Source organism: Mus caroli, chromosome 2, assembly GCF_900094665.2.
Source record: "Mus caroli chromosome 2, CAROLI_EIJ_v1.1, whole genome shotgun sequence".
NCBI classification, from domain to species: domain Eukaryota; kingdom Metazoa; phylum Chordata; class Mammalia; order Rodentia; family Muridae; genus Mus; species Mus caroli.
This window is the reverse complement of record NC_034571.1, coordinates 155,910,534-155,924,566: the sequence shown is the minus strand read 5'-3', so window position 1 is coordinate 155,924,566 and position 14,033 is coordinate 155,910,534. Positions and strand designations below refer to the sequence as shown.

The 14,033-nt window shown below is 43.3% G+C and overlaps 1 protein-coding gene across 1 annotated transcript in view; it reads right to left on the bottom strand.

Moving 5' to 3' along the window:
• Stk4 (serine/threonine kinase 4) overlaps positions 1 to 14,033 on the bottom strand; it is an 83,407-nt gene that overhangs the window by 66,215 nt on the left and 3,159 nt on the right. Inside the window, exons 2-5 of the mRNA XM_021149719.2 lie at positions 11,467 to 11,547; positions 7,004 to 7,132; positions 4,334 to 4,448; positions 1,994 to 2,158 (exon numbers count right to left, since the gene is read on the bottom strand). Of these exons, the coding sequence (XP_021005378.1) occupies positions 1,994 to 2,158; positions 4,334 to 4,448; positions 7,004 to 7,132; positions 11,467 to 11,547 (490 nt within the window). The remainder of the gene's footprint in view (positions 1 to 1,993; positions 2,159 to 4,333; positions 4,449 to 7,003; positions 7,133 to 11,466; positions 11,548 to 14,033) is intronic.

Below are 14,033 nucleotides of genomic sequence, written 5' to 3'. Positions count from 1 at the left end.
CTACAGAGTGAGTTCCAGGACAGCCAGGGCTACACAGAGAAACCCTGTCTCGAAAAACCAAAAAAAAAAAAAAAAAAAAAAAAAAAAAGAATAAACTAACCACACTAATGCAAAATATGGATTGTGCAACCAATATAACATCAGTGAAAAATAAAAGATCTAAGTAAACAAAAAGTCGTCCTCGTCTTTCAGGGCTGAATCCTAACATGGTGATACTTCAAGGCTGACCCACGACTCAGTGCAGTGTCTACCAAAATGCCAACAATCTCTTTGCAAAACTAACCCAGTAATCTAAACCTCAGGGGAAACACAGGGTCCCCGAGAGCCACACCAATCTTGAAGGATGAGAACAAAGTGAAAGGGCTTGCATCCAACCATCGTAAAAGGTAACAGTGGGGCAGCAACATGATGACATATGTCCCTACTCTTCCAAAGGTTCCGAGTTCAATTCCTAGCACCCACATGGTGGCTCATAACCATCTGTAATGGGATCTGATGCCCTCTTCTGGTGTGTCTGAAGACAGCAGCAGTATATACTCACACACATTAAATAAATAAATCTTTAAAAAAAAAAAGAGAGATCAATGGCCAGTTACCAATAGACAAAAGAATGCAGCACTGACTGTTCTTCCAGAGGTCCTGAGTTCAAACCCCAGCAACCACATGGTGGCTCACAACCATCTGTAATGAAATCTGATGCCCTCTTCTGGGGTACCGACCTCAGGGCATGAAAATTAACTCAGATCTCAAAGCAAATGTTGGATCTGAGACCACTAAACACATAAAAGATCTCGCACAAGGTCATAGTTTCTTAGTTGCATAAAGTACCAGAAGTATAAGCGGCCAAAGAAACAAGAAACTGAACATTGCCTCAAGTTAAAAAGTCAGATAGGCATGGTGGCACCGGCCTTTAGTCTCAGCACTTGGGAGGCAGAGGCAGGCAGATTTCTATCAAGGCCAGCCTGGTGGTCTACATTCAGAGTTCTAGACCAGCCAGGGCTACAGAGTGAAACCTTGTCTCCAAATAAAATAAAACAAAAGGTCTATATATAGCTGGGAGAAAAGGGGCATGGGGAGGATGAGACCCAGTTCTCCCTGTACTGCCCAGGAAACCGGTTGGCTTAACTGTAGAACTGTTTGCATTTTCCTAGACTTTCACATTCACCACACCACCACCACCAGCACCACCACCCCCAACCCCCTACCCCTCCACCTCCCATGCCACCCCCACCCTCCACCCCTGTTTTGAACAGTTTTCTTTCTCACTGGCAAGCACCGGCGAACAGGCGGAAAATCAAGAGCCAACACTGAACAGGCAGGAGGCTTCTAGCGCAGCAGCTGAGCTGCTTGGAAGCAGATAGGAGGAATCTCTGCCTTGCTGGAGGAAAGCAGTCTGGCTTAGTGAAGCTTTTATGTACCTGATGTATCAGATTTAAACTAAGGCTCATTTCTTATGGTAGTTTTCATTTCTTTAGGAGGACTGAAACATGGAACCCGGATTCCAGAAAAGATCTAAGATCCTATTCGCTCTTTGATACTGTACTCATAAATCCCACAAATTCGTACTGACACAATTAAATCAAGTATGATATGTTTAAAAAGTGAGAAAGTTGGGGTTGGAGTGATGTCTCTGTCAGTAAGGCATTTGCCATGTATCCCTGAAAAGCTGAGTACAGTTCTCCAGCTCCACACAACGCAGGATGCTACAGCATGCTCCCACAACCCCTAACTGGTGGGCAGACACAGACGGACTCCTGGAGCTCACTAGCCAGTCAGCCTATCTGAATCAATGACCAGTGAAGGACAGTGTCTCAGAAAGGAAGGTGGAGATCAACTACCACAAACAACATAAACTCTGGCTTCCACAGCACACAAATGTGCACATGAGTCGACAGGCATGCACACACACACACAAATAAATAAAGTCACTTATTGGAATTGGCTTCTCAAGACACAGCCTAAAGTACTGGTACCAGTCCCCATTTCCACTTACTGTAAGTTGACCTGCAACTCCAAAGTCTGCAAGCTTGGCATGGCCTTCTGTGTTTAGCAAAATATTTCCCGCCTTGATATCTCGGTGTATTTTTCTCATAAAATGAAGGTATTCTAGTCCCTTAAGAGTTGATTGTAATATTGTAGCTATTTCATCTTCTGTTAACTGAAAAACAAAAAACAGTAAGATGTCTCAGGCCTGTTAACATCAAATAGGAAAAAAGAGAAAAGCTACATCCAAACTCTGGGACACACAGCTGCTTCAACCTCGCTCTGTCCTTCCCATTCCGGTCCGTTCCCTGTGAACTCCGAGCCCGAGCTCTGGTCCCCTGGCTCATCTCACCTGCCTGGTCTATCTACCTGAGGCTCCCCCTCCCTACATCTATCTGAACTGCAGGCCTTCCTCAGTTTGCCCAAATGTCACTTATCAAAACAGCAGAAGCCTTTCCTTCGCCATGCCTAGGTCGTTCTCTGTTATAATCTAACATACGATGCAGTCTTCCTTGTTACAGATACATGCCCATTAAAAACTGGCTTTTGGGCTGGAGAGATGGCTCAGCAGTTAAGAGCTTGGGCTGTTCTTCCAGAGGTCCTGGGTTCAATTCCTAGCAACCAAATGGTGGCTCACAACCATCTGTAATGGGATCTGATGCCCTCTTCTGGTGTGTCTGAAGACAGCTACAGTGTACTCATATAAATAAAATAGATCTTTAAAAAAAAAAAAAATCCTGGCTTTTATTGTTTACCCTGGTATCAAGAGTGGGAAATGAAATTGCTCTAGAATGTCAGTGCTGGAGGCTGGCACAGATCTCTGAGCAGACTCAAGTCCTAAACAGATCCCATCAAACCCTCACACAGTTCCCGTGTGATAACCAAGTCACATTTGGGAGTAAGCAGTGGACACAGGGACCCAGGATCAGAAGGAGCAGCCTGCACTTCGGGCACTACTTTCTTTCACTTTTATTCTAAGACTTGAAATTGCTGAACGAGGACTAGTAAGGAGAGAAATCATCAAAACAAGGACAAAAATGAAACTCGGAGGAAACAGTGGAACGACCAGCACGTTATCTCAGCATTAATGATCAGCAGGGGAAATGTTCCTGCAAGCGAACCTCAACAATGACTCCCAAAAGAACAGAACCGGGAACTTCAAATGTCTCACAGGTGGTCAGATTCCCCAATCAATCATGACTTCAGGGTTAAATATAGCTACCATCTACTTAGATTTAATTATAGGGCAATTTTCTGCTTAAAGTCAAAATTTTACTGCCTCATGTGGGCCCCGTTCTAGTTTCCTGGCATCTACCCTCCCCACCCCCACGTAGACAACGTTTATAAAACATGAGAGGCTGAGATCCACATCAGAACACACCCAGGCCAAGAGAGCAAGCAGTGTCTGTGGTTTCAGCCTGGGCAACGTCACTTAGTACAACAGTATGATCAGTCTACTGTTATCTTTTTTCTCTTTTTTTGAAGATTGGTTCTATCATGAGAAATATTAAATTTTTATGTCTATTTGTTTGTTTTTCAAGACAGAGTTTCTCTGTGTAGACCTGGCTGTCCTGGAACTCAACTCTGTAGACCAGGCTGGCCTCAAACTCAGAAATCCACCTGCCTCTGCCTCCCAAGTACTGGGATTAAAGGCATGCGCCACCACTGCCCGGCCACTTTTTATGTCTTTCTGTGGTCATATTTCTTCAAATTGAAACAATACTTCTAGTCATCTGTGGTTGGCAGTGGTCACACTAAATGGTTCTTATGTAACACACAGCAAAATAATAATTAAGTCATATAGACTAATAAGCTAGTATTAACCTATCATTAGATTCAGAAATTGCTATCACATAACCTTTAAATTTTTAAAGTATTTTTTAAAAGTCACTCTAAAGCAGCCAGGCATGGTAGGGAGAATGACACAGGAGGAGTGAGTCCACGGCCAGCCTAGGCTACACTGTCAGTTCCAGGTTACTTACTCTTCCCCACTAAATCCTTATAAAAGAATGAAACCTCATCCCCAAACCATGGTTTGACAGCTGTTTCGCCTAATAAGAAATAAGCAAAACCCACTGGAACAAGTCAGTATCAAGCTGCCACGGTTAGAAGGGAATCGAGCAAGGTGGCTGACCCCGGGACCTAGCACTCGGGCTGAGCCAGAGGGATCAAAGGTAAGAGACCACACTGAGATTCTCCTTGTTTGAGGTTGGGGGAGGTGAGTATAAGAGAGCAGAGACCCAAGGAAAAGGGAAAATGACAGTCACTTCTCCGTGTGTAGAAGCACAAAAGGCCAGAAGAAGCTGGAGAAACTGCTCTCCCTCAGCCCCGTCCTAGGAGGTAAGCTTACCGTCTTGTTTCGCAGCCGAATGATATCAGATACAGAACCAGCCCCACAGTACTCCATAACAATCCACAGGTCTGTGTTCTTAAAGTAGCTGCCATAATATTTGACTACATGAGGGCTGGAAAGAGACACAATACAATTCAGTGGAATGTTCGTCAAACATTTTAATTCATTCTGTTCAATGCATGGAAAGTAACTTCTCATTTCATAAAAACGAATTATTTCTAGTTAGGACTAACAAAAGCAATCTCTCGAGAAGAAGATAAGCGATAGCTTTTCCTAAGAGTAATACGCAGATTCAAACCAAGGGAACTGTATTTCTAAGTGTATAACTTTTCTTCAGAAAAGAATCACAGACTCTCAAAAAATTAGCTATGAACAGGGACCTGATAAAGGAGACATGAGGTACGTGAGCAGCCAACATGAGGGAACCTAAGAAATAACAGCCTACCACATACTAAATACAAGTCCACAGAACATGTTAGAGGAATGGTTAATACATAGTGTTAATATATCCTGGGAGTAGAGACATGGATCAGCTGTTAAGGGCACTTGCTGATCTTCTAGAGGACATGGGTTTGGTTCCCAACCCCACATGGTGGCTCATAACTGTCTGTAACACTAGTTCCAGGGACCTAATGTCCTCTTTTGTCCTCTAGCACCAGGCATGCAACTGATACACAGACATGAAATTTAAATTAAAAAAAAAAAAAAAACAGCGTAAGAAAGGGGAAGCTAAGCTATAAACCAGCAAAGCAAACACAGGCAAACGCCCAGTGAGCCAGGGACAGATACCCCAAGGGATCCGTAACAGTGACGTAAAGTAATCTTTCTTCTTTCTTTTTTTACAAAAGCCATGATATAGTTGGGAGGAACAAGATCATCACTGTATAGTATAAAGACAGACAGACTACTTAGCATCAAATCTGAACCCTTGGTCTTAAATTTGCTGAGAGACACCAAGTAAGAAATATGTGAGAAGCCAAGCATCTCAGGAAAATGAACGCTGTCTCCACACCCGTGCCATTAGCAGCTGGACTACTGTTGAAAGCCGGGTTGCAGAGCAACAAAAGAAGCTAAAACTATCCTGGCTTCCTTGACTTTTGATTGCAAACGCCCCTTCATCCTTGGGACATATGCCAGTGGCAAAGAAAACACAGCACATAAAATGAGAATTCGTGAAAGCACAGGTAAGTGAGTTCCCAATCCGGGTGCTCTGCTCCCTCTCCTCTGTAGGCACTGGCTTTACTGTTGGGATAAGAGCTGTGCAGCCTTGTACTGCCCCGGCTAAGATTTCCTGCACTGCTCATGCCTGGGCTGTCAACTCCCAGAGAACAGAGGAAACCTACTGACGCTCTTCCTCCAGCCGATTTTTCTAGTAAGCCAGACAAAGGTCCCTAAACCCTCCCTTTACTCAAAAGACAGTGACATAAAAATAAAACAAAGAAGCAAACAGACAAAACTGCCAGGACACAATGACTCTGCCCTGTCTTCTTTTAATTCAGTTTGACACAGAGACCTTCACACATCATTTCTTAGCACATGATGCTCTCGCAGAGGACCCAGCTCCCAGCACCCACATGGCAGCTCACAACTGTCTGTAACTCAATTCCAGGGGATTGGATACCATCCATCTTCTAGCCTCCACAGGCTTCAGGCCCACATGTGGGCCTCATACATACATGCAGGCATACACATAAAAAGTAAAAATATATAAATCTTTAAAAGTCAAATCTTTAGTTAGAAGCATTTCCATACTCTATCTAGATACAGTCCCCATTCACCAACTAAAGAGAGTTCGAGTAAGTCCACCATGTGGCTAAGAAGAAAACCTGCTAACTTAATTCCACCGATCCAGCTGTGGGGCAGGGTGGAGGAGTCTGTGCGGTACAAGTCACCATACAGACAGTAACCACAAAGAGAGAAAGAAGTAAATAAAGCGGAGGCAGATGAGCAGCAGCTGCACTTCAAAGTCAGCGAGATCTGAGATCGCTGCAAAGTAACAAGATGCACTGCCCAGTCTACCGCCGAAGCCTGAGGAACACGAGGACAGGAGGTAACAGACTCATCTGCCCAGACTGGCCTGGAGCAACCGACCATGCTCCCCCCGGCCCCTCGCCCGCACCCCAAACTCCAGGACCTGGCACATTCCATCACTGTACTTGTACATCTAACAGAGCAGAGCCCAGGCCTGCTCCATCAACCAGCAAGTTGTCATGGAACTTCAGGGCAGATCACGTGCTCTTCTGTGGTTGACTTTGGGGCCAACTTCCTGCTTAGAGCTTGACAAATCTTAGTTCCTCAAAAATAAAACACTTAAGTACTCTTGACCCGAATCACTCTTAACGGCAAAAAAGAAAGAGTACCTAAGCAAATATTCTCTTTTTTATACACCAATCTGCTATGCTATGGTTTCTGGAGCTAAAAAGTATTTGAATTATCTTAGCTACCTGTGCAATAGGAAGTAAGAGAGACCTCTAAAAGGTCTGACTGATGAAGGAAATATACAAAAATGGAAACTGAATTAGCTACAAAAGCATACATGCTTTCTCCTATTTTTCAGAAAGAACATGCCCTGCGGTTCCCAGCCCCGCCCTCCTGAGTCGGCTCAGCAGATCAGTCTGTAGGCGGCAGGCTGGCCGAGCCTGTCTGTCAGAGGACCCGAGGCTTTACCTGTCGCACTGCTGCATGATGGAGATTTCCTTGATTATCTCCTGCAGGTCCGATTCCACGGGCACTTGCTTGATTGCAACGATCTGGCCAGTCTCTTTATGAATAGCCTTGTACACACTGCCATAAGACCTGCGTTTGGGGGAAGGAGGCCATTCATAAGGCACCGAGAGGCAAGGCCAGGTGTGGCACAATCACATGAATTACCCACGCTTGTGGAAGTGCTGCTATGATCTGAACCATGCAGTCTGAATGCGATGCTCGTTTTCCCTTCACAGCAACACAATACACATGTGTGTTTTCTATGGCCACTCTATTACCAGTCTCTCTGTCTTTATTCCTCTCATGTGCGGCAAGGCTTAAAACATGGAATCTCATGAAAACCTAAGTCTCTTCCGTGCCAGAATCAGATGAACAGTGCACATTCAAATCTTTTTTGCCTCGTGTTTCATCTTCCCCAAAAAGCTTATCAAAAGCAAGGTTCTATGTTCATTCAGTGTAGGTGCTACAAGAACAAGAGGTTTAGAATCTGAAGAGGGCAGACTGCAACCCACTGCCGATACACATTATTATAGCCTAAGTTGGCTCCTTGTGCCTCAACTGCCTTCTTCACAAGATGACAACAACAAAAATGCAAACCCCCTTACCAGACAGCTACGGTGCTCACTGGAAACACGCTAGAACCTTATGGACATTCTTTCATTAATACCCCGGGCAGCATTCAGTGATATGAGAAAAATCATCTCTTAAATTTCCCAAACATGCTGGGTGGGGACGGCATGCACCTTTAATCCCAGCAAGCAGGAGGCTGAGGCTGGCAGATCTCTGTAAGATCAAGGCCAGCCTGGTCTACAGAGGGAGTTCCAGGACAGCCAGGGCTACAAGGAGAAACCTTGTTTCAAAAAACTAAAAAAACAAAAAGAATAAATAAATTTCACGAACACACCGTTTCTACACACTATCTTGGTGAAGAGAAAATCAAAATAAAGAAAAATGTGGCCTTAGATGTCAAAATAACAGAGCTTTGTCACTGCCAAGAAGAAATTACCTCAATGTCAAAGTAGATTTTAAAAATTTCTTTAAAAAAAGAAAGAAGCCGGGAGTGGTGGCCATCTTTATCAAGAAATGATGTACTTGGGAGGCAGAGGCAGGCAGATTTCTGAGTTCCAGGCCAGCCTGGTCTACAAAGTGAGTTCCAGGACAGCCAGGGCTATACAGAGAAACTCTGTCTCGAAAAAAACAAAAAACAAACAAACAAACAAAAACCAGAAAGTATTATCTATGAATGCAGAGCACATGAATTCCTTACACTTGAAGAGGAATCAAGTCGCTCCAAGGAGCTTCAAGCACTGTTTTATCACAGAAAACAACTGTTGAGCAAGCAGGGAAGATCCAACCAGCGCCCTCTCCTCCTTGCTAAAATAACCCTCAATTAGGACAAATCTAGATAGGCTGTGCCATTTCTCTTCCTGGTGAATGAACCAGCAGCAGGAATCTAACTAGATCTGGCCAGCGTATGGCTAGAATTCTCGAGACTTTCTTTCTAGGTAAGACAAGCAAACAAGGCTGTCCATTTTCACTTGTCACTTTCCGCCCTGCTTGGATCCTGTCAAGGGGCGTGACACTTGAAACTAACATAACCATCGTTTGACCGTAGGAACTGCCCAGACCAACCGTTGTCAAGTCAACTGTCCACCTGGGGAAGACATATTAGCCTGTCAGTGCGTGCCTCCGTAGTTAGCCACTGTTAGCAGGTGCTGTTACTGACATCCACAGGCCTCTTTGAAATACTAGACTGAGCATCTGTGCAGGGATCTCTTCATGTCGGCTCAGGCTGGAGTGAGTTTTTCTGGGTACAGAACTCTTTCCCTCAGCACACGTGTACTGCGGTTTTCCCATGCCTTCTGCTTCTCATTCCTCACAGATAAGCTCTCCGCAGTATTCCATGCTTTAACATTCATTAGCCATGAAACTATGGGAACAATTTGTTACTATCTGATAATAAAAACGTAACGAAGGCTACATTCTTATGTAGCTCGGTGACGGAGCACATGCCTAACATACATGTGGCTCTTAGACTGAAGAAAAAAAAAAGGAAAATCTTAAAGGATCCACAGTGTAAAACTTGACAGAATCGGAAGGAGACGGGGCTCCTTTCTAAAGCCTCCAGCTGCTCAGCTCAGCTCAAACTGTGACTCTGCCCTGCCCCAGAGACACAGGATTTCTTCAAAAGAGCATGACCACAGCTCCAGAACTCAATGTAGTTCTTCAGCACACGCTCACTCTGAGAACAAGCCACAAGTCAGTGGAAACGGCAGCCCTTCCCTGCAGGACCATCTGCGTTAGCGGAGAAGTGCAGGTAAGGTCCTCCCTCAGGATCACGCTGGTTCTGTGAAACCTGCTCAGGTTCATTACATCAGGATGACAAAAATCCAAGTGTCTAATGGTGCCAGTTAAAAGTTCAACCAGATGATAGCACGAGAAAGGATCTTTAGAGGGAAATTCCCAAGTTCTTTGCTGAAGACATCCATATCTAAACAGAATTAAAAAAAAAAAAAAAAAATCAGTTAGCTTGTTGTTCTTCCTAACATGGTATTTCTGACATTTTCTGTCTGTAACTGTGATATTTCCTAAATTAAGCACCCCAAGCAATATTCCTGCTAAGAATACCTAATTGTAGTTAAAGAGTTAAGATTTAGCTTTGAAAAATGCTTCAGCTAATATACTCAGAAACAACAGCTGTAACTTACTAAGCACTCAGTGCGTGACAAGCACCGTACCCAGTACTTCTCTATTATTTCACGCAATTCTTCTGTGGCACCATATAATAGGCACTGCTATTATCCCCACTTATAGATAAAGGTTATAAGGCTCCGAGATTTAGAAGTTCATCTGCTATGACTAATCAACAGGACACCAAGACTTTTAACCCGGGTCTGCGTGACTTCATTACTCTAACATGCTTTTATTAAAAGTGAAAAATCCCATTAGTTATACATACAATTATGTCTACAAGTTTATATCCTATTCCAAAAATAATCTGTGAACCTTGTTCAGTAAAGGTGCATGGACTAACTGCCTTCAGGAGAGTGCCAGGAATGGCAAGCCAATGCTACAGATAGCAGGCAAGAGATACAGTGACTTCCACCACCTCATACCTTTACTGAAGCCGTCGGCTGACAGTCTTCCACCATCATGGGCTTGTCAAGGGCACCACAACACATGTTCTCTTCCTTCCTTCCCCTGCTTGACTTGCTGATGGATCCCAAAGAGTACTTTTCCAACTAACAGAAAGTTGAAGACTCATGTGTTTAACAAGGAGGTAATCCATGAAAATATAATCCATGTAATCCAGAATTGCACTTGTTACTACCACAGGTCTGTGTTAAACATGACTAATACTAAACTCTCAAAACAGCCAGGGAAGGGGAGGCTTTGCTCCGGCAGAGCACTTGCCTAGCAAGCGCACGGCCCTGGGCTCAGTCCCTAGCACCACTGAGAAAGGGGAAAAAAGCATATGGTCAAGTTAGTCATTAGTCAAAGGTATTCTGGACAGACAGATTTCACGTACCACATCAACCATCTCTGAATCATATGAACTTATTACGCATTCAAATGTTACACACTTAAGGTATCCCTAGCGTTTTAATGCACTGATCATTACAGAAGGATTGAGTCCACAGAATTAAATTGCAATGATATGTAGAAGCGTAATAAACTCTGACATAATGTCCTACTGTGTCGGTGAAAGTCTGTCACAGCCCATCATCTATTACTGAATGTCACTGCGGCACATTTCAGAGCCTCCACCAGATATCGGTACGTTAAGAAGCCCACTGGTTCCCAGCTGGGACACTGGATCTCAAGAAGATGCAGACAGTTCTTAATTCATTTGCTCTTTTGCACAAAGCTGCACCAAAAATGTTGACTTCCAGAACAGCATACAGAACTGACTCAGTCTAACTTTTTTTGTTGTTTGTTTTGTTTTGTTATGTTTTGTGTGAGAGTCACGTTCTCACTGTGTAGCTGGCCTGGAACCTGCTATGTAGAGCAGACCTGCCTCAAACTCTAAGATCTGCCTGCTTCTACCTCCTAAATGCTGGAATTAAAGGTGTGTGTCTCCATCCTGGCTGGTTTTCTAAAATCTAGATGAATTATAATCTAATTAGTGTTTCCTGTTGATGACATAAAACCATATGCATCACAGATTCTGTAAGGGAAAACAACAGATGACGTAGTATTAACAAGCCTGGAGTTCACCAAATCTGTTTAGTGGTAAGAGTGAAAACTGCAAAGGCACTGCAAGTAGCAGATGCACTTCCCCCAGAACCTAGAGCCACGCTGAAACGGGACGTTCTTTCTTTTGCGCTTGAGTGTCACACCATGAGAAGTTCACATCCTTTAGCTGCTAGGCCGGCGGGGGGAGACTGGGACGCACAGGTCAGATGTAGTTTATCTATACTCACCCCTCTCCAAGCTTCTCTAAAACATCAAACACTTCCTCTGGCTGCTTGGTTAAACTATCTTCATCCAACTTTTTCAGCTGCCTGTAGATTGAGAGATATGAACACAAAATGTGTCTTACTTGCAACTAAAAAGTAAAGAACACTGTATTTTACAATTACTGTTCTAGGAATTGCTCTATGAAGTCTAATTTCTCTACTAATAACTAATAGTTAAGGCAAGCTAAGGGTTTTTTTGTTTTGTTTTTGTTTTTTAAGTCAGGCTCAGGTTATAACTCAGATTAGCATCAAACTCACAGTCCCCCTGCCTCAGCCTCTCATGTGCTAGGATTATACGTGTACACCACCATTCCTGGCTCCTTTAAAGGGTCTTAGCAGACTGCTCGGTGGGAGGGATACTTTTGTACAATGAGCACATTCTGGACCAGAACATAAAACAATCAAATTTCAGTTCGACATCTATATGAATTTTCTAATAAGATGCGCTGCCCTAGAGTGATACAGACTGCCTTGAGAAGGCCAAGTGCTGTATGGTTGGAAAACTTATAGAAAATAAGATATCATGTGACTGAAATGCTATAGCACATTGCATAAATTAAGTCTATGGGTTTGAATGGCATAGTTATCTCTTGGTGTGTAAGTAACACTGTTTATTCAAGCCTGAACTGGACTAGCTGACCTTTTCCCTCTAGTGGGAAAGTTTTGGCCATCTTGTTTACCCAATTAAGTTCTACAGGTAACACAAAAACAGGAAGTAGAAAGCAGACATTTATACAGAAGCAAAAGTGCAAACTAACTTGACAGCAGAGACTTTAAACAATCTCCCTAAGACCCTCCCCACCATGATCAGCCACAGACCTTCCACAAGTGCCAAAAATCAAATGGGCCACTCACTACTTCTATAGAGCTCAAACTCTGCAACAATGGTAGACACTCATAATAAACTGGAGAGGCTACAAAGCAACATTCAGATTTAAAACTCTGAGACCTCTAATAAAACATATTAACAAAGAGTTTGCTCTGTGTGTGTGTGTGTGTGTGTGTGTACATGTGTGCCTTCTATACAATGGTTTCCTCAAACTACAAAGGACAACAAAGAAAAGGACAGCTCAGGAAACGGTGAAATATGGAAGCAGTCACACTATAAATTTCTTGTGAAAAAAAAAAAAAGGCTTGAACGATCTGAACAATACCAATTCTTAAAAGAAATTACTTTAAACAAAAATAGTAAAATCAGAAGGATATAAAGTTAAAAATAAAATAAAAGGCTGAGCACATGAAATGTAACTAACAAGCCCTGACCTCAAAGGGGCTGGGGGCCTGCACAGTTCTACAAAGAAAAGGAGAGCTGCAGAGCGTAAAGCCTGGACTTGAAGATCACCAACACACTGACATTTGGAGATTCAAAATCCCAGTGACTTCATAAAAACTCCCAGGTTCAAAACAAAGGGCTGAAGTGAGACTCCTCTTAAGCGTCAGGAGTGGTATTTCTACGAACTCTTAAGACCAACAGCTCATATGCTGGGAGTTTTTGGTAAAAGCCCCAGTCATAGCTGTATAAACAATGCACAATGCCTCATTCATCAAGAATAAACTCTTATAAACAGCTTATATAAAGGAAGATCTGATTCCCTTTCAAGTGTTGACTCTCATAGTTTAACAAAAGCAAAAGTCTCTATTTCAGAGACCACAGAATAACAAAGGAAACTGCCAGGGCCCTAAGAGACAGTTGCAAGACTCGATAAAACGCTAATGCTCAGACTGACAAACTTTAAACAACCTTCATGAGAGTTGTGTTTTGCACCTAGAGTTTTGAAAACACTTCAAACTTAACAAAGCTTTATTATCTCTCATGCCAAATAAACAAGAGATGGTCAGAAAAATATTTGCTAAACAGATAAACCAATGTAAGGGTGGCAATCACATAACCTTCAATAGCAATCCCTGTGTTCTCCGTGTTATCAAATAGAATTTCATTCCTTCTTTTTTTCGGGGCGGGGGGAGGGTTCGAGACAGAGTTTCTCTGTAGCTCTGGCTGCCCTGGAACTCACTCTGTAGACCAGGCTAGCCTAGAACTCAGAAATCCGCCTGCCAAATGCTGGGATTACCATTCTTTTTATTCTCTATCTTTCTTTCTTTCTTCTAGCCTAGCCCCTTGCCTAGCCTAGCCCTGCCTAACCCTGTCTTTCACCAGGTTGTCCTCGAACTCAGAAACTGACTGCCTCTGCCTACAGAGTGCTCTCATTAAGAGCTTGAGCCACCACTGAATGTCGGGATTACCATTCTTTCTTTTTTGAGACAGGGTTTCTCTCTGTAGCACTGGCTGTCCTGGAACTCGCTCTATAGGCAGGTTGGCTTCAAGCTCAGAGTTTCGTCTGCTTCTGCCTTCCAGAAGATGCTGGGATTAAAAGGATGAACCACCAGGCTCATGAAAAGGAAATCTCTCCTGAGATGCTAACTAGTAGATTATCAACAAATAAATTTCTATGAGACATCTGCTAAGTGACTGAGCCCTTAAGGACGAGGACTGTAGAACCCAAATAGTCTTGCCTTTAGTGAGCTGTGGTGAC